This window comes from Ambystoma mexicanum, chromosome 1q (assembly GCF_040938575.1).
Source record: "Ambystoma mexicanum isolate Mex_15411 chromosome 1q, UKY_AmexF1_1, whole genome shotgun sequence".
Lineage (NCBI taxonomy): Eukaryota > Metazoa > Chordata > Amphibia > Caudata > Ambystomatidae > Ambystoma > Ambystoma mexicanum.
In genome coordinates, this window is record NC_090922.1 from 141,246,985 (window position 1) to 141,274,908 (window position 27,924).

General features: G+C 44.1%; 1 protein-coding gene across 2 annotated transcripts in view; it reads right to left on the reverse strand.

The window, feature by feature from the left end:
• Positions 1–24,330: 24,330 nt before the first annotated feature.
• COTL1 (coactosin like F-actin binding protein 1) overlaps positions 24,331–27,924 on the reverse strand; it is a 90,752-nt gene continuing 87,158 nt past the window's right edge. For both annotated transcript variants that reach the window (XM_069636253.1, XM_069636249.1), the window contains exon 4: positions 24,331–26,898. In XM_069636253.1, coding sequence (XP_069492354.1) covers positions 26,788–26,898 — 111 coding nt within the window. In that variant the 3' untranslated portion in view covers positions 24,331–26,787. The remainder of the gene's footprint in view (positions 26,899–27,924) is intronic.

Sequence of the window (27,924 nt, forward strand, 5' to 3'; positions counted from 1 at the left end):
ACAAATTACTGGACACAGATAGTGGAGGCTCTTGCCGCACTTAACATAATTCATTGGTCGCATCTATGCATACTTGGAATTATAGCCCCAGAGCTGGAGAGTACATGTAATGAACATTCACCTCCTCTCAACCTAACCCAAACAAGGTGAGTTCAAAGTAGAATGAGAACTTAGCTACCGACTCACGAGTTTGTGCTATTGCACTGGTAGCCTTCTTTTTATCGATGGACCTATGTTTGGAGGAGGTTTGAGGGCCTCATTTTGTATCCTTGAATTTACAGTAAGGAATAGGCTTGTGGCTAACTCAGCTTGATGGTCAGCGTGATGCACACTGATGAACCTCAGGAAAACGGGACTAGCCCATGCACTCTGCCCGATCTAGAATTAAAAGGGACGAGAAAACCAGACAAGCATTGGCAACGCAAAAAACTTTGGCTTTTTTCTAGCCATGGGATAGGCACTTGCCAGGCACTGCCAAAATGGGACTACCTTGCCAACAAATGGCAACAGCTGGCAAATGGTGTTAAAGCCTGGACATAGTATGGTAGTGCCTCTCAAATGTCTATCTAAAACTGTTGGCTTTTCCAATGCGCGTATGTAACAGGACTATTCAGTGCAAGAACAGGTGCAACGGCACACATTTTGCTTAGACATTGTAACTACACCAGGAGCTGTATTACAGCAGAAGTTAAGCCATTACCTTTCAGAAGACTGCTTATAATTAACAGAGACAACCCTTTAAAAGCACATAGCTAGCTCACAGGGATACCAGGGGGATGGGGGAGGGAGGGGTTTGTGGCAGAGAGGGGTAGGTGTTGAATGGGAATGGCCATTGGGATTGCTATGACCCTGGGTGGTTAGTGGCTGGGTAAAATGCTACATAGCCCTCACAGTGTGTGTCTCTCGTCACATCCCATCTCTCTCCTTTTCACTTCCAATACCAATAGCTTTGGCTTAAAGGCAGCCCTTACAGCGCTACCTCATAGCCAAAACCAAAAATGCAAAAGACAATACAAAAGAGTACTAAAGATATGGACAGATGATACTTTGAGCATGGTCACGAGTTGGACGGCATCCCGGCTGGGATACCGCCCAACTTTATTAGCGTTAGTGCCCACCCGTCCTGCAGTATTACCGCCAGATCACGGGTTGGGTGCTAACTGTTAGTCCCCATTCCTCATTGGGTCCATTAGACCCAATGTGGAATTTTCAGCGCAATTACTGTGCAGTAACACTGCCGGAGGTAATTGCGCAGAAAATGGGCACTTTTCCAGCCGGTTTACCCCCAGCTCTGAGCTGGGGGATAACAAGCCAGACTCGAGATTGTGTGGACCCTTAAATGCTGCAGTAACACTTACCGCCACATTTAAGGGCTACCGCCCATCTCATGATCAGGCCCATCAAAGCTTAATAGGACAACAAAAACAAACAAAAAATCAGATTATTTGAGTCAGGAAATATTACCATAGATCACAGAATTCACACTGTTTTTAGACTGTATGTAGGTGAGATTGCACCTGTTGTAAGTTTGTTTGAAATACTAAGTCAGAGCGAGTAAACAGATTTTCCCAGGAAAGGGACATTGGGCCTCACTACATGTCCGGCAGTAACCGTGCTGGTAAAACCAGGCGGTTACTACCGGACTTGTACATTTGACCAGCACCTGGCTTGCTGGAAACACCGTGGCATTACAACCCTGGCGGTCCAGGAAGTCAGGCGCTGGTAAAATGTTGTTCCCCATTTCCATAGAGTCGAATAGGACTCTATGGGAGTGGGGAACACGGAATCACCGGCACCGTTAATAACGGTGTCAGTGCTTCCATGAAAGTCTGCCTACCGTGGCTGCTGTTCCCGGAAGGGTCAGACCTGCCTGGCACAACTCCTCCAGAAGGCAGACCCGTAGTGTGCCGGTCCGGTAACAACGGTGCCAGTAGGCTTACCGGCACCGTTGTTACCAGACCGGCACACTTGTAATGAGGCCCATTGACAACTTTTGAAGCTGAGACAAACCAACAGGGCAAAATCAGTCCACATTGGGCAAATATAAACAGTGTTCTAGACTTGTATTTGGAAGACAATAAGATACAGTAGTTGCCAATAACATTAAGAAATGTGTCCACTAGGCAATGCATGCTTTTTCCGTGTCCGATTGCCTATTGATCACACCTCCCACAATCCTGTCCCATGTCATTTTGCACAAATAACCCTTCTACGATCCCTTTGTCAATCAGGTTGACTCAATGTTTTGGTAAATGTCACTGGTTTCATTATGTTTGTGTTTATCTGCTATTATCATCGGTGCGTCTATTGCCATATATGGGATAAAATACCCCCTACCATAAGTTATAAGGATATTACAAGTCACCAAGGACTTTTGTCACTAAATAGAAGAGGACAATGGCTGAGTTCCTTTATAAGGTAATGGAACTCCAAGGTGACTTGCAATATCCTTATTTGTTTCAGATTCCCTTTAATACCCTTTTGCTTAGTATAATATAAGTGATCTTCCACTTGCTGGTCCATACAATCAATATAGAATCTGTTTGGATTTAAAAAAGCAAAAGTGCAGCTTCTAATCTGTTGCTGAAAGACAGTTAAAGCAGTTTAATAAAATGTATTGAAAACCAGTTTTAATGTAAGTAATAACCTGCAGGTTCTTGCTCACATGTGTTAACCTCCAGTAGTGCACACATTAAGCATTCTACCATTAACATTTCCTTGTCAATTAATGGCTGTAAAGTGACACCGAAAACTATTCTGCAAGCATGGAATTTGAAATTCTTGAAATGGCTTTAATTCAGTGCTGTAGTGATGGCTGCAATTCTCTCCGCTGGCTCAAGCAGCAGGCATTGTGACCTCCAAACTGAAGTGTAATAACTGATTACAGATGTAATGAATGAAGAAACTCCTGGAGACCTGTGCCAATTAGTTGAACAGAATTTAATTCCATATTTTATATGGTACCCCTCCTGATAACACGTGTTTGGCAAGTTGCCTTTGTCAAATTAGCACATATTCCTAATGATAACATTGTTATTCGCACAAACATTGCACATTGTGAATTGCATATGTACATATTAAAGGAAACAATTCAAAGAAAAAATTATATAACCATCCAAACAGTTCATAAAACATTAATTTAAACCGAAATTTGAAAGAGATTACGGGTTGGTGTAGGGGAGGATCGTTAAGGGGAAAGAGAGGGAAGAGAACAAAAAATATAGCCAAGGCTGTCAGTGGCTGTATTAGCTTGTTCTGAAGCATCCATTTATTTCTGTCAAGGAGTTCCCCCCTTCTCACCTGGGTCCGGTGTTTGCCGGTGTCTTCGATCGCTGCCTTCTTGCGAACGCTCCTGGTCTTGAACAGCGCTGCTCGAGTCTCGTCTGGTTCCAGGTTGCATTTAGTTCTGTGAGCGCGGAGTCCAGGAATCCGGGAGTCTGGGAAAGGCTAGTAATGCTCCGAATCAGGAAGGGGGAAAGGGTCAGGAGCGGGTAATAGCACTGGGACAAAGGAAACTCTGCTAAGACTAACACCCAGTGCACGGTGGTGGTGCAAGTTATGGTTGCCTAGCTTACCATAACTGGCGAATTTCAGGGTTTTTCCGATTTTACTGCGAACCATAACGTTCCGTTAACAAAGATTTTTAGTGAATTTCATAGGTTTTTAGTAGTGCAACTTAACCATAACGTCCCTTTAACAATGTTTTTTTACTGAATTTCACAGGTTTTTAGTAGGGCAACTTAACCATAACGTCCTTTAATAATGTTTTTTTTTACTGAATTTCACAGGTTTTTAGTAGGGCAACTTAACCATACCGTCCCTTTAACAACCTTTTTTTGGTAAAGGTCATTGGTTTGTAGTAGTGGCACGTAACCATAATGTAAAGTAACTTCTGACTTAATTGCACACCTTGCGGAGAATGCCACATGACCATATGCTGGCGTACAAGACGATGACGTGTCTGGGAATCCGTACACACTTAACAATAAAATGGATGCCTCGTGGACAGTGTGGAAATACATTTTATATTGATGTAGGAACGTCCACCTTCTACATTTCCCTTCCACAGCGCCAACACTTATTCGTAGTCAGCCATTAGCAATGTAGTACACATAACATACTTTTAGCAAAAGTTCTCATTTTCTGAAAACGACATAAGCTAAGGCCATCCCTCCTCCCCAAAAAACAGCAACACTGATGTAATGAAGGTGCATGAGAAACACTGCCCTTACCTTACCCATTTTCAATCAAATATTAACTTTGTTTCTTGGGTCGTCATCGAAAATGTTAATCGTGATGCACACGTTGTTATTTTTGCAGACGCAAAGCTTTTGCTTTCAATAAAACAACCGCTTCGGTCGCACAGTGATTTCCAAGATGTCGCCATGAACGTCGGCCTACAGCACCATAAAAGATGTTATGTTACTCCTAATGGCCACTCCAGCGTATGGATAAATGGGTCTGGGACTGTCGTCCCACAAAACCGTAGCGGTTAGGCAGCCAGTCACAAGTACGTGCATCTGGCGTGGAAAGAAACCATCACTTGGCATTTGGAATCCATGGCAATCACAGTACGGCAGAATGTAGCTGTTCGGAAAACGCAACACAAAATGCGTATCAATACCCAACTTTCATCATACAATTTCAAAAAAGACAAAAATAACGTGGAAACTGCTCCACAAATCTATGTGGTCTTACATGACATTTTAAAGAAATAATAGCGGTGAACATGGGTCAACCTTGTGATAGTCTACAAACGGCGAGCACTCTCCATAATTAAGAAAAAAAATGACAACTACATATAAAGACAGTACCTCTCAGTTACAATAGCAAATTATTGTTGTGGTAATAAAAAATAAATCGCTCCATTGTAGAGTCGTCAAAAATAAACTTACACGATATTTACCGTCTCCATTGTCATCATTAAACCCAGACAGCAATGTACTTCCACCAAAGAATCTTTGTGAACTGATATTACATTTTTGTTTGTTTTGATTATTTATAATGTGCGAGCATACCCAAAGGTATCAGGGCGCAGCATTTACAGGAATTTTCTAAGCTTAGTTGCAGTCATCATAGCATATACATAAGGACAATGAGGTAAACCAGTGTTATATACAAAGGAACAGTACATGAGTCTTACAAACATTTTCAATACGTAACCTTATCAAATGGTATTTTTTCCAAACTTTCACTCCCTGCATTCTTACTGAATTTTCCCTGTGGCTCAAGGTCAGAAAACAATTGAACCTTATGGGTTCAGTCGGATGCGTGGGCCTACTGAGCTCACAACCAAAAAAGGAAACCAAGTGACCTTTACTCAGAATGAAAATACATTCAGGTTTTGCAACAACATATCCGAATGCATGCATGAGAACTTGTACTCCCATACACTTGCAGACCCGCTATTTCCATCAAACAGTGCAGGTGGCTGTCTCAGATTTCAAACTCTAGGACGCCAGTCTGTCGGCAATATTATTTTAAATACATTCTAACACAGACATGCTAATCCCTCGCCTGTACTTAGTAGACACTATATTGAGCAGCAACTTCCAATGTACCGTATGATTTTGGTGACAATAAAGCCCAATTTTTGACTTCCTGCTGCCACATGCCATCCCAGCCTCATTAATCCTCACTTTCTGAAACAGTATTTCATATGGTTAACAAGTGCAATGGTGTGTTGTTTTATATGCGCTAGAGGCGATGTCGGCGTACACCAAGACACGAATGAAAGATGGCGGGCGTAGCAAAAGAATCTGATGCACTTCACGCCATTCAACATCCAATCAGTGAAGGCGCCACATGTCCGCGGACATGACGCTATGGATTAGCCAATCGGTATCTTGTCCGCGGAGCGAACAGGGAAGTGTGTCCTCGGAGCGGACATAGATATCACTAATTTTTTTAGACACACTTTCTGGTCGTTTTAAAGAAAACTACTGGACGGATTGGCACCAAATTTACAAAAGCACGCTTTCGGGACCAAGCCGCTGCTCCTGTCGCAAATGTGGTGAAAATCCGTCCAGTGGTTTGGGCTGTAGGCGTGCGCAAAGTTTTTCCCCATTCAGGAAACAAAAAAAGACTTTTTGGGACCCCCCTATAACTTCCCCCCCCCCTGGACCAAACATCAGCAAACTTTGCAAAAAAATTCACAGTGAGCCATCTACTTGTTTTTGCAAAGTTTGGTGTGGATTTGTCCAGGGGGAGCAGAGTTATAAGCCGCCCAAAAAGTGCTCTTCCTATGGAAACAGCAACTTAACCATAACTACACAGCCACTACCGAATGGTTAACAAGATCAAGCTAGATTATTTACGCCTTAAGAGTAGCTCAATATTACACATCAAATAAACATACAGTAATGGGTTAATCATAAATTACATATAATATACACACAAATGTCCCTAGGACGACTTGTAGCATGGTAAAATCAACAACACGAATACTTTATTATGACTTTGAATGGCAATCAGGATATTCCAAGATGGCGGTGTCATTATAGACAATAGAAATAATAAACGGAAAACAGCCCGTGTGGTCACTATGACTAGCTGAAACATTGGAAGATCACTATGACAATGGATATATACAAAGATAGCATGGCGTTGGCGTTCCACGAGGAAAGAGCTGACGCGCATGAAACTGGGAGCAGCCTCAGTAAGACGCAATGCTTACACTGAGCATCAGGGCTTGACTAGTAATTATATTGGGAGAGCAATCGGTATTTAGGATGATTTAAGGAATGATAGAACTGAATATAAGTGAGTCCCGAGAGAATCCGGGAAAGTAGAATAACAGTAATTGATGCATAAGAATAATGTGAAGTGAATACTTTGAGTCGTACAAGAGCACAAACGTTTTGGTTGCACTAAGGAGCACATTAAGGAAGAAGTATACATGTCAGTGAAGAAGGAGAATGCAAACACAACTTAATTTTAGCACTAGTAGATAAATTGGAGTAGGTAAATGCTTAGATGTCACGGAAGTTGCACAAATAAGACAAGCACCTCTACGTCTTTCCTCCATCATGATAGGGATTTGACCCATGACCAATACAAAGTTTGCAAATAATAGGATTTGAGAATCAGATATGGTAAGAAGCCTTCAATCTATATATACATATGTATAAAATAGTGTATTTAATACAATATATTGAAATAAATGGATGCTTCTGAACAAGCTAATACAGCCACTCACAGCCTTTATTATATTTTTTATTCTCTTCCCTCTCTTTATCCTTAACAATCCTCCCCTACACCAACCCGTAATCTCTGTCAAATTTTGGTTTAAAATTATATGATTTATGAACAGTTAGGATGGTTATATAATCTTTTCTTTGAATGTTATCCTTTTATATGTACATATGCAATTCACAATGTGCAATTCTTGTGCAAATAACAATGTTACCATTAGGAATATGCCCTAATTTGATGAAGGCAACTTGCCGGAACACGTGTCATTAGGAGGGGCACCATGTAGATTGCGGAATTAAATTCTGTTAAACTAATTGGCGCAGGTCTCCAGGAGTTTCTTCATTCATTGTATTTATTTGGTGGTTTTTTTTGGCCTTTCGCTGCTTTAACTCTGGTGAGACGCGACTAGTAACAAGAATTCAGTCTAAATACTAATGAAAGCTCTTGTAAGAAGACAATAGGAACCTATGTAAAGGTGTCGGCGAACGGACCAGCTTCAAGAAAAAAGCCCGTTTGTGATTCAATTCTGATTACAGAAGTAATTTTGTTATTACAGGTCAGTCTTGAGGTCACAACTGGCCTGTAATAAGAACATAATTTCCAGGCTTTTATACAGATATTGCAAGCCACCATGCATTATGCAATTCTCAGCAAAAAAACAGTCATCAGTCTTCTTTTACTATTTCAGATGCTCTTACTGATACATTTATTAAACATTCATTTTCTGTGTGTGGCATTTTTGTAGCACATTTTTCAAATAGGGACTGGCTATGTAGGGCTGTTCCCTAATGAAAAAATGTTTGGGTGATCAGGAAGGGTCCCCATTATTACAAGGGGTTCATGTTGAGTGCGCCGTATTGATGACTGGGATGGCAGTGAACTGGGCACCATGTTGCAATTATGATGGGATATGTTACTTCTAGTGTTACTGTTTGTCTAGAATTGATACATATTAGCTAGCACGTGTGCAGAAAGAGAAAATATTAAAACCACCAAATGTAACCATATTAACACGATTCACACATAGTGTGCTTCGAAGTACATGGAAACTAAGAGACAGGGAAGGGTTTTGATGTACATGCAAGGAAGAGGACTGGGTAGAGAAAACAGGTATTAAACATTCATGCACATTCATACAAATACATGGGAAATCTCAATATAGTGGCCTTTTTACAAATTAATTAAGAACACGGTAGTCAGAGCCGTTTTCAAAGTGAACTTTGACTGTTGAGAAACTGATTCTGTGAGGTTTCAGAAGCCAGGGGATGGGTGAATAAGTAACTTCATAACCTTTTGGTCAGCTCAGCTGTAGAAACTGGCCACAAGCTTTATGGTCTGATAAATATTACAGACGACACAGCTAATCTGGTGCATGGGAGCATGACATACGGGTTTTCACTATTAGTTTTGGCTAGCAGTAAATCACGGGGTGAGTCAATCCCCAAGGCTAACATAATAAGAAACTAGGAGTCGTAATTGTATTTTCAGGGGTGCTATGGGCGCTAAAGTGGTGGTTATTTAGATTAGAATTTTCCAATAAAAACAGTGACCTGGGGAGTGAGATGGTATCGCTAAATCAAAAAGAAATTATTTACACAGCCTTCCTCATATCGCTTGAAATATTTACGGTAATTATGTGCAATTAAACATTAAGATTAAAAGAGTTTATGCCACTTATTGCTAGTAATGAATTATGTTTTTATAACAATGTTTTACTGAATAATGATGTCATGACCCACCAGAACGAATCCTAGGCAGAGGAGTGTTCTACATATTAGCTTAAGATGGTAGTTAAGATAAGGGCTACAAATGAAAATGTAGGAATTGGAGAAAGATGAGATATCTTTGAAGAAGGTATTGTCCAATCACATGTTGGGGCAAATTGTAATAAAGTATCTGGGAGTGTTTTAACTGTTGCAAAATTGTATACAAGACGTCAACTGATGTGGGTGGTTTTTTGAATCTTGGGTTAGTTTGGTCCTACAGTACCATCTAACTGCTCTCCGGACATTTGTACAATAAACTTGCTTTACGTACAAAACATGCACTCATTCCTCAGGTTTTAGACCCGGTTTGGGCTGAGGTAATTAGGGGTCTGCCCCCAAAAATCCTAGAAACAAAGACACAGACAACAGGGTATGTAAATTAAATACTTTATTCAGATTTTGTATTATGTATAGTGTTTGTGTGTATGTTACTGTAACGATCTGGACCGATCTATCCAGCCCAGCATAGGATAGAGCCGATCCTTTTAGAAAGAACTCATGCCAGGTGATCTTAGAAGGGGACTTGTATTGGAAGGGTATTGTAGTATTGTTTATTAGCACCGTTGGCAGGTGCAGAAGCCAATCGGGTTACTCCACACACAAGCTCAATATACTGATGCAAGCCTGGGTTCGGAGCAACCTCTACGGAAGGCATGGTAACAAACAGTGAAGGCAGACACAATTGATCATAGTTCAAGGGTGTTTATTGAAGTTCAATTGGCTGGTTGAATGCCTATCTAAGCCTAAATCTAAGGATGGGTGCAAGCTACGATCATGAAATAATAACGCAGTCCTAGTGGAGTCTCTGTCAAAATAAAAGGGCCTATACTAATAAACCTATTGCCAATCCTTACTTCTAAATATAAATGGTGTGGGACAATAATGTATGCAAAATGAAAAGTGTTCAAGAAATAATATGTCAGGATAGTTGAGCAGTTGGCTTCCCATGCCCACGTTTTCAGCACGGGGAAAGGCAGTACGTTCAAACTTTGAAACACTCTGGCATTTCTGTCACGAGGATATAGTTCAAAGCATCGGTGCCAGGGCCTCCTGCCAATGCTTCTTTCCCAACTAAAAGAATCTTATTGCAGAGGGCCTGTCGTACCAAACAAGCACCAAAGTTCCTTTCTCATGATTTTCACATTCGCAAGTTCTCGCTTCCAGTGTTCATCATGGGTCTCCTTCACATTTGGTCTCCCCCAATCGAGCTCGGACCCCTTTAGCACAATGTTTGCAATTGGTCTCCCTCGTTCGGGCTAGGACCATGTAATCTCACTTTCTAAGTTTTCCTCTGCATCAAAAATCGAAGACTTTCGAATGTGCAATGGGTTTTGCTTAAACAGTCGCAGGACCACTTCAATTCACTTTATTTGACATTCTTCTACTTTCGTTCTGTCTCTTCTTGGCACAATACCTTAGAGACCTTCAATTGAGCACCCTGGCGGGGACGGACCATTCGGTCACTGGTATTTTATCTTTCTCCGTAATGTTCAAACATCAGCAGCAATTAAGCTTTCCTCGTGTCTTTCATCACAGGCATTACCAATCTTCTGTCTTGTGCTCTTTATATAATGTTGCTTCTTGCAACCTTGACTTCAACACAGACCGATCTTGCATCTGTCTCCCCAACTCACCAGCTGGTTTGATCTCTCTGGTGCTGCTTTTAATCTTTGAACAAAGGACGGTGCCACGGCAGCTACTGTTCCTTCCCAACTCGGTCAGCCGTGCAGGAGGGACCCAGGTTTCTCTGACACATATGATATGATATTTTATTTATATAGCGCCTATACACAATGTGTTTCAAAGCGCTCCAAGGCAAGGGAGGGAAGAAGGGAAAATACAATGACATTCTTACAGGCCATGAACAGTAAGGATGTGAAATTAACTATCGTACTTGGCCTGGCGACATTTCAGATAGTGCAAGAGCTAAAACATGGATAAGGAAGGGAGTGGGAAGGAAATGGAAACAGACAGGCGACTACCGTACTAGGCCTGATGACACTTCTGGTAGAGCCAGAAAAAACAAAAGGTGAGGTAGAGGGGTGCAGAAAGGAGGGGAGGAACAAAACAAGCGACTATTGTTCTGGGCCTGACGACATTTCAGATCGTGCTTGGGTGGGAGGGACAAGTAAGGGGCGGGGGAGGAGACAGACGAGGTTGCTATCATTCTAGGTCCGGGGAGAATTCTGATAGAGAAAGTGCATAGAAGAAAGTAAGGGGAGAAGGGGAGGACAGAGAGTAAGCAGTCAAAAAGAGTGGAGAAGCTAGAGGGGAGAGCGAATACAATTGCAGAAGTCAGTACTAACACATAATATTGAAAGCCTGGATACAAGATGGAGATGGGAACAGCATGATTCAGGGCCACCATGAGAAAGGGTGATGCACCGTGAATCACCAAAGTCCATAAAAGTCAAATCCATCATTGGCCACATGATGGTGATGGTGATGGTGAAACCAGAATGTATCCTGACAGACTCCTGCAGAAGTGGGCTGGAGGGGGGATGGGGAGCAGGGTAGAAGAATCAAGCAAAACAGGCAATACACATAATACAGGATTCTTCAGTTTGGTTTCCTGGCTTTACGCTTTTTAATCTGAAGGGTTCTGGAAGGTAACCGTTTCTCGCCAGAAAGGTCAAATGTATCTCCCTCTTTGCGTACCCTTCTTGGTTTACCATCTCTCTTCCTTCGTTCAGCTGCTGTTGGGAAAATACTGTTCCTTTGTGTGCTTTGCCTCACTCAGTGTTCTCTCGTGCTCCACCTTTTATCCTTGTGGGGAAGCATAATCGAAGTCAGGTGCGAGTGGTTACCAGTTATTGCCTTAACTTGCCTAACCATAGTAGCGGGACATGTCAGATACAATGCTTGGTGTGAGTTTGATTCCCCCATAGCGGGCTGCCCGTGTGAAAGTGTTCGTGTAGGCAAAGAGGGGGATAAAGTTCCAAAATATCCTACCGGGTAGAATGGGGTAAAGGTGTTACAGGGAGGGGGGTACAGCGTCTCGCCATCAGGTGTACAAGACACCTCACCCAGTTGATCCTCCTGCACTGGTCCACCCCTAGGAACTCAATCCAAAAGTGATGGCGGTGTCCTGGCCACCTGGATAACAGATCCTCCAAGGACTAGCAGGCGAGACACGGGCTGGTTCTCACAAATGTTGAGTGCTCTGCGCACCCACCCTCCCTTGGTGCTACTGTTTTCCCTCCTCTTCTGCCCCCACCCCTAAATCCATCCCCTCAACACCCCACCCAATTTACCTTAAATGGGCTCCTCAGCCTGCTTCGCTCCGTCAGATTGACTCTCTCTCTCTGCAGGATCCCTTAAGTGGTCACATTTCCTTGTGAACTTCCAGCCTTTTACTCTTCTCCTTCTACTACTGCTGACAGCCTTCCAGCTCCAGCTCCTGCTCCAGCTCCTCCTACTGCAGCCTTTTATGCCTCTCAGGTGGGACAATTGACTTCAGGTTCAGGCCCTCAGTGTTAACTGCCTGACCCTGTCAAAGGCTGCTAGACTTGCTTGCTTGCCTGCCCTCTCCTTCTGTATGCCTGCTCAGCCCTCCTCTTCATCACAGTCCCCAAGTGATTCTGGGAGACGTACTTCATTGTTAAGGCAATTCGGTTTTTAAACTCGTTTAACATTTTTAAGGGCAGTTTTAATTCCCTTAACATTTTTAGAAGAGGGATTGTGAGTCTTAGTCCGATTAGAGATAAAAGGCAATACTTCCTTTGATCCTTGTAGTGTACTATTGGTATTGAGGGGGACATTTAAGTTGGAGGATATAAAAGACTGGGTCTTTTGATATAATAGATTTAGATGATTCAACTTTAGGTTTTAGTACCCTAGTTTTAACTGTAGGTTGAAAAGTATTAGAACAAAAAGAAGCCATAACCTCTTCTGGAATGGTAGTAAGAGTATCCTTCTCAGAGGAAAAACACCATGTCTCATCCCATGGAATGTCCTCACTGCCCTGAGCCTGGTCTCCACCCAGGTGATCTGCCGGAGGTGCACCATCCACAGGATTGGGATCAGGAAGTGTCTGCCCTCTTCTGGCCACCTGAGAGGAGACTTTAGAGAGGGTTTTGGTGAAGGATCTGCAGGATTCCCCACAATTGGCTGAACCTAAATGGACACCTGAGCCTGGTCTTGAGATTTAGAGGCTGGACCAAGGCGTTTTATGGATTGTCCATCTTCAAATCCCCTACCCATCTCCTGTTCTGGAAAAATGCTGCCTTGGGAGGACTCACTTCCCCTGCTTCTTCAGTGTGTAACAGATGCTAGAAAATCCTTTAGGTCTCTTTAATTTCTTTTTGTGTGTGAAAGCAAGGCTTGTCATAAGTAAAAATAAATTTGTATCATTCACAAGTGAACTGGCAACACTGCATCACTCACGGGGTGCAGCTCTGGGACATGGGGTAGACATAGAATATCTCAGTCTTTGAAGTGATCTTTCCGTTACCATGGGTGACTTGGCAACAGTAGCAAGGACCGTTAGTAGGATCTCGGTTAGGATTCTGAATATTAAACATGTTAGGTTCTTCTTTTTCCTCTTAGAGAGTTTCGGTCTTGTAAGCGGAAGATTTAGGCTCTGGTTTAACATAGTAAGTGGGTCTTGTGACGAATCTTACGGATCCTTCACTAAAGCCCTCCCTAAAATCCCCTCCCAGGTGGCCACAGGAAGGTAGACACTTCCCGATCCTGACCATGGGAGTGGTGTACAGCTGGAGGATCACCTGGAAGGAGACAAGGCCCAGGGTGGTGAGGAGATCGCGTGGGATGAGACATTATTTGTCCTTTAAAAGGGAGCCCGTTTTAAAGTTGCCAAAATAATTAATGGCCTATTGCCATTATTATGCATCTGAACCACATACACAATCTGTGGCTCTGGGTGCAAATGCCATGAAACCTGAACAAACCTTAGCAGAAAGATCATGTAAAGTATTTCAGGATACAAATCCTCCTTACTCCCAAAGGTATAATGGAAAGGAATCTAGAAATATTGCCTTAAATAGACTGTCTACCTCTGTAACAAATAATTATAATGTTTCATCCTTAAATGACTCTTATGGAAATAAATCTACTGTTAAAGCTCAGAAGTTACTGAAAAGAACTAACTTTATTGTTTAGAACTACCCGTCCCATAATCCCATAAGTACTGGGACGAGGAAAGGGGCTGAAGAGTAATTCTGTAGTAGTAGTCAGGCAATTAAGCATAGCAGCCCACACCTGAGGGAAGCTGGGAGCCTTAAAAGGGCCCCTCAGGTGCAGGCAGTAGGAAGGAGCTGGAACTGTGGCTGGAGTGTATGTAGTAGTAGCAGAAGCAAAAGGAAGAAGGCACTGTGTCAGCAATCCAGGCAGAAGTGGGAACCAAAAGGACGCTAGGAATTGGTTGCATCAGATTTCACCTACTTGTGAGTGTTCTGCTGTGCAGAGGTTGCGCAGCGGAGGCATGAAGGAGGGCTGCCTTTCCTCATGTGGGCCTAATTGCAGAGATTGCGCAGCAAGAAGTGTGTCGGAGACCATAGTGAGCAGTTGTCGTGTAGTCGTGGGTCTCGGAAGCGAGAGGAGCTCCTTAATTGAGTGGCTGCACCAAAGACGTTTTCAGCGAGGAATGGTGTGGGCATGGGCGTAGGACATGGGAGGGACGGGGGTGACAAATCCCCCCCCCACAATTTTAAGTGGGGGGGATACAATGGCATTTATCCCCACCAGTTTGTGTCACTCTCTGCAGAATGTAAAATACGGTCTGCAGCCTGTCTGTGCAGTGATGCGTGCAAACTTCAGACTGTCTGCAGGCTGCAGCAGTGGGTAAAACAAGAACTTTGCTCACTCATGCGTGCCCCCTCCAACACCCGTGCCTGTGCATGTGGAGCGTGCCCTGCGCAGGCCGGGGAACAACATACTGCACGTGCCCTGAGTGTGAAGTGCACTGCTGCGCAGCCTCAGGCAGCTTCCAGAACAAAGGAGATTGGAGAAGCAAGTCAGGCAGCGAAGTGTGCTCCCTAAAGACTGACAGCGTGTGTATCGAGGTGGGAGTGAGACATTGTGAGACTCTGTGACTCGACCTCCTGAGAGACCTCAGCAGACTCTGCTTAGCTACTACAGTACTTTTGAGGTAAGTCAAAGTGGCCCCTAAGCCCTCTTTGCCCAGGTGTAGCACCTCAAGGCCGTGTGTGCAGGGGGTGGATGAGAGAGGCACAGCACCTGCTCCATTTGCAAACTGTTAAGTATAAAAACGTTGCAGGCTGGTTAAAATGGGGTTAATGCGCTGCATACACGTAGTCCCCATTCTTCTGGGTCTGTTTATCAGCACCCCCTGCCTCATTCCTGCACCTCATTGTGCAAATATACACACAGCAATAAAGGTCCATCGCTGCTGCCTGGTTTAAGGCAGTGGGCAAGGGCGCGGGGGAGCTAAAACGTGGCCCACCACCACTGATCGATGCGTGCTGCAAGGCAAGCAGTAGGAGTTAGAGATGTTTGATTCTGAAACAAGTGGGTTGTGAGAGGTGGGAGGGCCAGGCGTGGGTGGGAGATCAGGAGTGATCTCTAGAGATTCTGCGTTAGGGGGGGAATTGGTAGACCAGACTAGCCTGGCTTAGTGGTATTCTCCCAGGTCACGGTGCAGAGTGTGTCTCATTTTTGCCGTAGGGGCCTCACAGTGGATTTCATATTCCATGGCCATTCAGTGTATGGGGGCCTCCATGCCGATACTGAAAGCAACAATACACTATTAAAGGTTACACATCTCTCAAGAAAACATGGCACGGCCCATTTAAGTACAGCAGCAGCCCAGCTCACAATGGCTAACACTGCCCTGTTACAATTATGGTTGCAGCAGTTCTAAAAGCCCAGTTGAAACATGCAGAACTGTCTAGGAAAAACTGTCTGGGATTCTGCTCACAAGTGCCGCTACTGTGCCTTTAAAAGTATATCCCTGCTCTGGAAATCCCATTCAGCTCATGGGTTGGAAGAGGCGCATGCTGGGCGTACCACAGCATTTGTGTGAATTTTGACTCTTTGCGCAGCCCACCCACCAAAACTGCAAAGAATGAACAAAACATACCAGGTGTTTCCTCCAATCTAAATGGCTAACAAATGCTATAAGATAAACACAGTGGTTGTAAATCTGATTGGCCAGAGGACCTACAGCCGGGCTGGGGACATCAAAAGGAGCAGAATTGTGATGCATTCCCAGTTGGTAGGTGCAGCAGAATGTGATGCATTCCATGTTGGTAGGTGGAGCAGGTTGTGTTGCGGATTCACCTCATCTACCAGCAGAAGGTGGTGCCACATACACTTACTCTCATTAAATGTGGTAGCATTGTTGTGACATGTTGCTCTTGTCCCAGTACATGTATTTAGGCTCTGATGATTACTAACATATAATCCTTTTAAAAGGGATAGCAGCATCAACATTAATGTGCTATTGAATTCCATTAAAGGACTGCTGGATAACTGGAAGGCACGTGGGCTCGGCTGGGTTTCAACTTGTAGCCTGCATATTAAACATATATCTCTGCAGACACACACAAGAGGTGTATCCCCCAGCCTTGGAACCTAGGACTTGCAGGTTAAATGTAGATCTCTGCAGCAGGTGCAGTTATCCCCTGAGCTGTATGTACAAACCGGCTTGCGCGGCTGGAAGGCCCCTAAGGTTGAAGCAATGCCAGTAGTAAGAAAGGATTCCCTGACTTTTGAATGGCTGTGCGTCAGCTTTACTGGTGACATAAAAGAATATCCCATACAGGAATCAGGAGATCAATAAACCGGCCGTGTTTCTGAAGGACTGGTAGGCCTAAGGTCTGGCACAGTAATGCAGGCTACACACTGCCCACCATTGTACAACATACATGCACACACAGGGGGACACATATATTCACTGTTCCCATTTAGTGTTTTTTTCTCTTCTTGGCAGCAAATGTTGGTTCCGAGCCATTATAAGCATAGGAACTCTTCTGAGAAGTGCAGGTACTGTTCCTATGATTATGTACAGCTGTCCTGCTGGAAAGTGCCGGTACTAGAGCAGCATTCCTTAAAAAGCATTGGCAATACCAATCCTTTTGGCGTTCATATGTTCTTTGATGTTGCCTTTATAGACACTAGGGTGCAAGGAGGAGAGCACAAAGTTTGAAGGGAGGATGCGTTAAGGGGTACTGGATGAGCAAGGGAATAGAGCAAGGGAGGAAGCCATTGATAGAGGGTGCCACTGATGAGCAAGAGGAAATATGAGCGAGAAAGGGTGCAAGTGAGAGGGTAAGTAATAACACGAGAGTGTGAGAGGAGGATGAGAGAGGAGGTAAGGTACGTGGGTGGGGGGAAGAGGGTATAGTTTGGGTGGGGCTAGAGAGCTAGAAGGGATAGGTGTGCATGGGTGGGGGTAGCTACGCCAGAGAAATGCACCAAAACATCAAGAAGTAAAGCATCACTGAAATGCTTCCTTCAAAATGCACAGAGCTCCGCTTCGAGCTTACTCTGTGCCTGTTGCAGCATTGCCAGCTGGCTCTGTACCTCCCAGGAACTGGGAAAAACAAGTATTGGCAATGCCAACAGTTTGGGCTATTGTAGAGACATGGCAAATGCACTTGCCAGGCACTGCCGTAGTGGTATTAACTGGCCATTGATGGTAGCCAGTGCGAGTACTTAGGCATCTAATAGCAGCTCCTTGCAAATGCCTAATACTTGTATGCAAGCCAGAGATGTTGGCTTTGCCAATGCTTGTTTATTCCTTTGTGTGAACAAACTGGCTGTGGGTTCACTGCTTTGCAACCTTTTTTCACACATATTACTGTCTCTTAGCATGCATCTAGGATGTTTAGAGCAGGATGTTACAATGATTTTCATGGTGTGGGTTGTGGCAGGTCATCTTTTGCTGGATTAAAAGCAAGGGTAAGCAGGCCAGCATGGTTGGGAGGATTTATTAGAGGGATCATCATTTTTATACAGTTAACACGTGCAATTTGCAAACGTAAATTGAAACAGAGAAGGAGCTGCTTTCTCTGTCATTATCCATGCAGACAGTACATGTAACACTGTGCCTCGACTCGACACAGTTCTCTGTGTAAGCAAGAAGCATCATGAACTTTCATCGAAAAGCTTTCTGTTCAACCCCATTAAGCAGACAGCGCACCACGCTCCAAGAACCCTGGGCTATCACCACAATCATCAACACAATGCTGTATGTTTTCAAATCTTTTCAAGATGTAACTTTACTAAAAAGGGGGCATTCTCCTGGCAGGTTTAGGACTAGATGGAACAGCGCACACCACAATGAAAGACCAGCATCAGCCAGTTTTACATTAAGCATTCTCCTCCTGAACTCGATTATGCTGCCCGTTTACTGTTTCCACTGGCTATTTATTTGCCTGCACATACAGGAAAATCTATCACACTAGCACAAGACCTAATATCATGCTCTGTCATTGAATCAGTGTATCATGTTTCTGAAGTTTGTTAATAGTTCAGCTCAGTTAATGGCAATAATCGGAAACGCTGAGTCCTCAGTGTAAGGAGTTTGTTGTGTGTGGTATCCTCAACGCCAGAAGTGGTTGCCGCTTATTGTGCGATATGTTAAATAGTAATATGCATCTCTTAGGTACTGCTTTGAAAACTTTGTATGTATTGAAACCAGGAGCGTTTCTCAATTAGCGAACACATACCTTTATGAAGTCTTAGATACTCCTAATCCTTAGCACATCCGGCCCATCTCAACTCAACAGAAGCCAAGAGCGCAAAGTCTATATTCCAATCAGAATGTGCACAGGTCTGGTTCTTTTATCAAATTGCAGCAATGTCAGGCGAACAGTCACTGAGAATGCTGCTGCGCGCGTGCAGCTTTTTAAGTGTCAACAGGAGACCTTGTTTGCTTCACTCCCATGGTTGATGATTCCAATAAGGATTTGGAGACCTTAAATACATATTTTAAAGCTTAAACATTACATTGGTGCATCCAGTGGAGCTTGTAGAGAGGTCCCCACCCTTGTGTGGAAGCATGGAGTAGTAGGTGAGTGCAGAGCTCTTGTGATATGCCACTGAAACCAATAAACAAGTTGCTTGTTCAGGTATTTACAGGAAGATGGGCATTTTCAGGGAAGTAATCCTGGCCTCTTAATCTGTCTCATAAATTGGGAAACCTGAGGGGCAAACTCTCGTTTTATTTCATGAATAAATCATGATAACAGAAAAAGACAGTGGCTGTGGCTGAGGGGAGGTGTGTGCATTACCTTTAGTTGTAAATCAGTTTAGGCCCATTGGAGGCAGATATGTTTCCGCGACCACTAGTATATTGAAAGTCACCTGTCCTTTTCAAACGGCTCCTACAGTTTTGTGTGCAACATTTGCCAGTGCTTTTTAAAGACCATACAAGAATTCAAGTTGTTTTACCGTCATCACCAGACGTAAATAACTTACTGTTCTTGGTAACGCAAGGGGATCCATGCAAATCACATTTGGCTGGGTGACAACTCCCACGTGGCAGATGTGGTAGCTGAGACAGCCAGTCCAGTCCTGTGGCTGCGGAGACTGCTCTGAGGAGCACAGCAGACAGAGCCTGCCCCTCTCATGGCGCAAAGTCCCAAAAAGCAAAGTCCCAAGGTCCCCAAAAAGTCCCTCCCAAGGTGTCTCCTGCCCCCCCCTCCCCCCTGATTTTATGGGTCTCCTACATCCCTGGGCGTGGGTCCCAAGCCAGAAGTCGTAGAAGTTGTGCAAGAAGTGGTGAAAGGAATACAGAAGCCAGTGAGTTAATCCTGGCATTCCAATTTCTTGCGCGAGCATGCCGGCAACAGTATCCATCTTGCGTAAGGGCAGAAGTGATGTCAAGTTGTTAGTTGATGTCTTTAACAATGGGACTCTATAATTGTAGCACTCGCATGTGATTGGAAAAATTTCTCTTTAAATCGTGTGAAGAATGAATACTACAGAAAGCAATTGTTAAACTTTAAAACTGAAAAGTACATGAAGTGATTGTGTGCGCCTAATTGAGATTCTAGGAGGTAGAGTAACCTCTGAATGTTTGAGAAAGCAGTTAACAGTTGCTACTAAAGAGAGGTCAATTGTTTAAACATTACATTTGAAGTTGGAGACCAAGCCAAGAGTGAACAAGGCATTCGCCAAATTGAGACAGAAACCAGCCTTTCCCAAAGACAGAAAACAGTCTCAACAAAACTGTGAGCCCAACAAAGCTTTAGCATTGCCTAAGATACAAGAGTGGCACCAAAGCTTCTGGGTAATTATTTGGGCTAACAGTTGGCAGAGGGATAAAGACAAGGCTGGGGAAGGGAAACTTGCTACTTATAAACATTCCTTGAAGCAGATACAACCTGCATTGCCAAAGACTGTAGAGGAAAGAGAGAAGTGTGTCCCAGAGGCAATAGTAGGTTGCTGTTGGTTGCAAGCAGACATTAAAGGCAAATAGGCTGGCCCTCTGTTTAGAGGAAGGGTCCTTGCCTATTTGAAGGCGTTGAAGTACATGAATGTGAATCTTGTCATAATCTGTTTAAAGTCAAACGTACTGGAGCTGTGGTGGTGTCACTAAATACTGAAGCTATGTTGGTGTATTTATTGGTTAGTAGATGTGAGACTTCAGTAGCACAAATGAAGGTGGAATACTATGAGGCTAAGGCGTATGCCCTCGTGGTAAACATTTGTAGAAGTTGTTGAAGTGGAACTAGAAGTGCTATGAAGGATCCTGACAAAGATACCTATTGTGTCTCCTAATCTTGTAAAGAGAGACATGCAAAGTGTTAACCAAGCTTCACTAACATTTACAGAAGTTGCATTTCTTGTGAACTGTGGCAAGTCTTCTAGGATAACTAGAAGTGGCGTCAAAGCATTGTGGCTGGGAATAGCATTGATGGTGGAAAGTCATTATTTCATCAAGAAGGAAAGCTTTGTTGAAACTTTTGGTTAAACTTTACCTTGCCAAAAACTGAGACTGTATTACCTACAAGGACTTCCTTGTTTCTTTTTGTTGAACATTGGAGCTGAACTTACCTTGAATTCTGGGGAAGGGAGTTCACCCAAGTTATTAAATGGTTATCAAGAAACTATGAATATGATGGTTGACGTTATTTGAGTAGCCATAGATTTTGTGTACTTGATGTTTGCGTGTGAGGGAAAGACATTCTGTTTTAGAGCGTTTCCCTTTAGTTTCGTTAGGCAGGGAAATCCTCAGAGTAGGGATGGTGAGGCGTTTGATAACTTTTATAATTTAATAAAATGGCATATTTTGTACAATCATCCAAAAGTTGTGCGTCTCGCATTGTTGACCCCTCACATTCTGCACCTCTTATTTCCAGTGCTTTAGTTTTTCCCAGAATGACTGACAATGTCCTTGCTTGAGCAAATGGCGAGGATATCGAAGGGTGAGATAAGTCTCATCAGCTACACTCAGTGGGTCTGGGCCTAATTGGAATCCTGCTGCACCAGCAGTGCAATACTCCAGGAATGGGTACCTCCTCACAGTTCCTGGCAGAGAACGACATGGCAACTGGTTTCATCTCTTGTTAAGAATACCTGGGGGGTGGTAGGTTAGGTAATGATTAGAAGAACCCCAAAGGGAGCCACACAGATGAGGGTTTGGACTTTATACCCTCACATACAGCTAGATTTAGATAGTCGGTGATACCGATCGCTAGTTGGAAAAACCCTGAGTTTTAGAGATGCCCGGGTTATGGTGGAGGGAGCCCACAGGAGGTTGAAAGAATGAAGCCCTTTAGTGACCCCAACCCTTAACCTGTACACAGTAAAAACTATACTTTTCTCGACTTGTGAAATAAAGGCCTGCAAACCATCCTTCTGAGTCTGGGAGTTTGTACTGCAATCCGTGAGTATGCAACATACAACCGTCAGCAGCTGATGGTATTCTTTTCTTTCTTGAGTTGGTTGCCATTGACATCAAAGAACTATTTCTCTTGTGGCCAGAATTCTTAATATGTGACATGTGCATTATGAGTTTTTTTTTCAGAAGGTGAGAGACTGTATTTACATTTTTTTTACAGCTCTCCAATTGATGAATCTACTTGGGCAGTTCAAGAACAGACTGGTCAGTCTAAGAATAGACAAGTCAGTACTGTGGCTTCCAGAAACAGTAGAACTTACATTGGTGCTATAGTACAATCAGCCGATGGGCATCTTGTTCTTACATTCGTAATAGATTACAAGATCAGATAACAATCACACCTGAAGGGACAGAGTCTTGAAACGCGTAGCGTGGTGTCAACGGGAAGCACTGCATTAGGGGAACTTGTGTTTTACTGATGTGGTACTGCTTGCATTGTACTCAGACCGGTTATCTATCTCCATGCATACACACACATTATTCCTCATGTACGATATAAAAAATAAAATGCAATGTTTGGTGAGATCTCTTCCACATGATGAATTGAGAAGAGTGACATTTTCTGGTTTAAAATATAGGTTTATAAGATAACAGCAACTTGCTGTCCAATTTGGAATTATAGACTTTGTATAATTTATCTTTGTATGTTAAAATGATTATAGTTTGTTCTGTTTAAAAACTCCATAAAAATATATGAAGGGGTTATTCATACCTCGTAAGAGTGACTGCGCTATTCTTAAGTGAGTCTGATGAATTGTGATCATTCTGGTTTATTTCCTCTGTAGCGATGGGTGGACCCTGGGTACCTGAACACAACTGAATTCCTAAATGTACTTTTGATTACATTTTGAGTAGAGTGTAACTGTAGTGCACCCTAGGGAAACCCTGTTGAATTAGAATCCAAACACTGCCATTCACATTGGGCCTAGAAGGAACAGAGGAACTCAGGAAGCAGCAGTTAGGTTCAGGCTGACTAACCTAGGGGCATGGCTGGGGGGGGTGGCAGTGAGCGGATAGCTGCTGTAGCGGCCCTCGAACGCAAGATGGTGTGCTATGTGTTTACATTTAATTACATCTGCATCCGATTGGTTATATAAAGAAGTTTGTCTGCTGCATTTTAGTTGCATGGTTTTGATTGTGTGAGGTTTAGTGTGCCTGCAACGACTCATCAGTTGAGCGGTAGATTGTTGCTAGGAGTCCTTTGCCAGAACTCCAATTGGGAGGTTTCCAACTTTTTCCCTGTTCTCTCCTCTTGGTGACATTTCAGTATTTTATTTCAGTTCCCAAGTCCAAAGGATAAAGGTGGTGCTGCCTTTGCGAACACTGCAACCCCCAACCTCCATTGCACCATCAGAGGTTGTGCCAAAATGGTCTGCATGCATCCTGGGAGGGTTGGGTGGGAGGTCTGAGGGGTGGGGAGAAATGGGTCGCATTCGCATGAAAATCCCAGAAACCATCTTGACAAAAATGGCTCGTCTTTCCTTGTTGGACAAATTCTTTGAGTTGCTGTTGTGATAACCCGAATCAACATCACGTTGGGCTGAGCAGACACACACTCGGTCGCAGTTACCCAAAAAGCAGTAGACCATTGACAAAAAGTTCATAAATCTGCAAGTAACGTCGTTGAATCAAAAGCCTATTAAAAAAAAAAAAAGAACCACAATCTGCCATCTGAAAAGAAAAGACAGATCCACACGGTCTTAATAAAAGATGTACGACTACTACCCAGGGGGGGAGAGTCTGCTCCAAAGTCTCCTGCTTGACATTTCAAAATACCTCTCTGGGGTCACCCCCTCACTTTCCCCAACAGGTCATCCTTGCCCTTTCCTTCCACTTGCAGGACACTGCACTCCACCAACCCCACTACCACCCAATAGCCCCATCCCCAAAAAACCCGGGCTGGGGGAGCTTTTGCTGCAACCTCCCACATTGCAGAAACACAAACAACAAGCATCACATGCCTACCCACTGCAAAGATGTTAAAACCAGATCACTAATTAGTCCAGACTGGCAGTCGCCGTGCCACCCAAGAAGTGGTTTCCCTTTCAAAGCAGCAATCTGGTGTGCATGGTCTGCACTGCAATTAGGACTACCTTTTTTCTGGTCTAGTTGAATCCTTATTGGGTACATATCACGCCACACTCTCAGGGCCATTTTGCCTTGCGCCCTCTGCTTTGAGGGCTCCGTTTGCAAATCTGTAATCCTAAAACAAAATAATACAAGTTCTTGAAACTGCGTTAACATATTTCAAGTCATATTTCAGGAACTAACAGCCAGGGGTCCCTTCTGAAAGAGCATGCATCCAAGCGGTTACTTCACACGGACCCATTTCCTTGCGACACATTACGAATTTTGAACAGGCTTGGTTGCACTGCACAGACTGAACATGAAAAGATCAAAATCAGCCCTTTAGTATCCTGATGACAAGATTTCGATTCCGGTTTTTATCGAGGACCGAGTCTGTAAATTTTATCACGAGAAAAAAAGTTTCCTTTATACCAGCTCGTACTTAAAGTAAAAAAGACACGGACACAAGGGTTTGGAAAAAAAAAAAAAGTTCTATCGTTTATTCCCCTCCCCCCACAGTGGTTTCCTTTTAGCAACGACATTCCCCCATACAGTACATTACATTCTTTCTTGGTTATCCATACGAAAAACACAGTAAAACATTAGAAACGAGCCCTTCAACCAGCCCTTTGGCTTGAGCCCAAAGAATCCCGTTCTTAAAGCGTCCAGTTTTTCAGAACGAGCGCCTACACAAGTCTCCCGGCCGAATACCAGTTTAGTGGTTCAAGCATTGGCCCGCCTTTGTCCCCGCCCCCCCAGACCCCTTCAGAATTAGTCACGTTGAATGCTTTTTTTCCTACGGTAATAAGATACGCAGTTACAAAAAACTCTTAGTCCTCACTCTGCATTATCAATGTGCAGGGCCAGCAACATTCATGCGCCAGGCAAACAACCAGAGGCCGCACAAAAACAACCAGTGGGAAAAAAAATAAAAACTCCCCCCGCCCCCCCAAAAAATGACACAGTGATGTCATGGCAACCTTGACCCGAACACCAAAAGATCCGTTTTGTGTGCACAGTGAAGGGGGAGTGCGGTAGCTAGTAAAGCAATCTGTGTCAAGGCTTGCTTATTTCTGCCCTTTAATTAGGCTGCAGAGGAAAAAGGAAACGCACATTTTGATTCCCCTCAGCGAAGCGACAACATTTAATTGACTTGCAAGCTCCGCCCAATTGAGTCAAGCACAGCTTTGAATGAGATGCCAATGAGATAGGTCTTTGGCCCGCGAGAGTTAAAAAGTCCACTGTCACATCCGCGAGAGTTGAATATATTCCAGTTGGCAAGTGTAAACGAGAGGGCAGGCTCAGCTAGAAACACGAGGTGATGAAAGCAGCCACCCAGAAAGTGAAAGACTTGGAATGTGCGCGTGCGCCGGCGGAATGGCCCGCTGTCCCAATAGAATGGGGCGAGCGCCCCTGCATGGTTTGCGTACACGGAGAGCAGCAGTAGGAGTGGCTTTGTGCGTGGATACCGGGATCCGTGGAATGAGTAGCTCTGCGCGCAGACACTGGGACAGCTGGGTATATGCGTGGCGACCTGATCCACGAGCTGATCTACTTTGTGCGCTTCAACTTGGAGGGAAGCGATGCGTGGATTTGTGCATGCACAGTGGGATCAACGGAGCAGGGGCCCTAGATTAAGAAATAATTATCAACCAGGGGCTTCACGTCCCAAACTAATCAAATTCTCAATGCCCAAACGTGCCAGTGTAAGTGGGAATCAATGGATTGTGCGCGTTTACACTCATAACCAGGAAAGAGCGGCTACATACACATACTCCGAGAGCTATGCAAAAGGCAGGTCTTGAGTGCGTATCCTAGGATCAGGCCCCGCTGAAGATGTGTGGCGGTACCATTTCAACATGATGGTTGGGGGCCCGCTGCTTAGAGCGAAAACAGTCTGTGGCACCCGTGGTGTACATAGATACCATGGCGACAAAGAGAAGGTTAATAGCCGCCGATTACCACAAGGCGGCCAGCCAGCAGGGAACTTAAAAACTAAACTCCCACTGAAGAGCTCTAAACCTTTCTTTGTCAGCAAGTGGATGACATGGTGGAGCCAGTGTTAGAAGGCAATGAGGTGATCTCTTCCCATGGGATATATAGAAGTTTTAACTCCGCTAGTAATGCGAGCTCTGCAAAGTGCGCATTTTACAGCCCAGGCTGAAAATAGAGAAATTAAGATATTGCCTTATTACAAGACTGCGGACTGACAACATGGGAACAATTGCTCCGGGATCCCCGAGGCTCAAAGCCCCTTTGATTTGAAAGGATTGAAAGCCCCCCTCCCCAACAACATCCCTGCCTAAGATCAATGGAACAAGACAATGTGTGCACATACTAGAGGATCCAGGGGAGTGGAGGCTATGGACGCAATCAACTGGACAAAAGGGTGACTGCTTTGTGCTAATACATCATGATCAAAGGGAGCAGAGTCGGTGTGTGTGTGCATACATTTGCACCCATGAAACCTCTAGATCTGTGGAAATACACTTGGGTGCGGCAAGGAGAGGCTCATAGTACATACATCAGGGTTGACGACGTGTCATGTGTGACATCTTAATCGAGTCCGAGCATTTTAGCGAGTAGCTCACTGCTTTACATGAATAACTGGCAATGTGAAACTGCAGGTCCCAACATGCAAACAAAAACACTGTTGGCTGTAAAGGCAGAACTAAGTCAAGGTGTCATATATGGCAGTGGAGCACTTGGCAACTATGTTGAAGATTATCTCTGCCGTCCCAAAAGGAAGTGACTGCCACCAGATGGGATTGGTGAACAACATATCCTTCGGGGGTGGAGGGGCAAGACGGGACATCAATTTGAAATGAAAAACAATAGGTTGGCTTCCCCCTTCCCCTCGTCTTCCTGCTTATCCGTGCTTTCTCAGGGCTGTCCATCTTCTATGTTGGCGGTGGACTCTAGGGCCGTTTACTCTGTCTGGGCATCGTAGTTGGCGCCGCCGGCCTTTTTCAGCTCACCCTTGATATAATCCTCGTCCAGGTCCTTGTGGTCTGTGATCACCAGCTCCTTGGAATAGGTCTGGAAGAAAAAAAAACAAAAAAAAAAGGGTAAGAAGCAAAGTGGCAGAAATTGATTGGGCATGCACGCCCACTTTACAAAGTCTACAGCAAGGTCTTGAGTGAAAAGACGCAACAAAAACATTTGTTATCAGGGAAAACTACAGGTCAGACTTCTGACTTTGCAGGATATGAGGAGTACAGAACTCCACTATTTGGGTAATATTTACATCAGACTGGCTATCTTTAGACCGAGAAGCTCTCATTTGTGTTACAAAAGTACACCCCATTGACCTGTGATCTCCGGTGCAGCATTTTATTTGTCCTATGGGGTGATGTTTTTTTTTTTTAACATTTTTTTTCTATTCTGAATTAATACTGTGGTGATTTGGCTCACTGTAAAAGTCGTTTTGACATAAAATGGCGACTCCTTGTTGATAGAAAAGCATTTACAGTGCCTGGAGAAGGTGGCTATAACAAGGCCTTAAGGCGAGCAGTGTTCAGCTGGTTAATTTGGAAACCGGTGGGGCATAAATACGGGCAGTAAACCAGAGCAAGCGATTGCATGCCAGCTCACCACCCTACACACCAGTTAGCAGGAACCAAATGAACATTTTGAATATAATGTGCTATATTATGCACTTACAGGCAAGAACTTGCAAGAATTGGCTGACAAAGCTTGGCCTAGGTTTTGCAGATGGTTCTCAAGTGGTCCTCGTGAAACAATCTAAGGTCCAAGAGGTGCTACAAAAAGCATGAATGGTGTGGTAGGGAAAGCATCCCTTGCCACCATTGTTACCCCCCCCCCCTCAACCCCTTTAGACTACACAATAAATGACCATCATGCTATTTAGTTTTGGCTATTGGGGGTGGCTAGAAGCACTCCCTATTAGTGGAAACTCCTGGCATGGGAAGTAAAGCTAGGGGAGAGATGTGATGTGAGGAGAGGGACACAAGCTGTGGGTGTTTGGCTATTTACCCACCCATGGGCACATTAGTCCCCGTGGCTATTGCCATGCACTACCTGCTCCTCCTAGCCCAGAATACA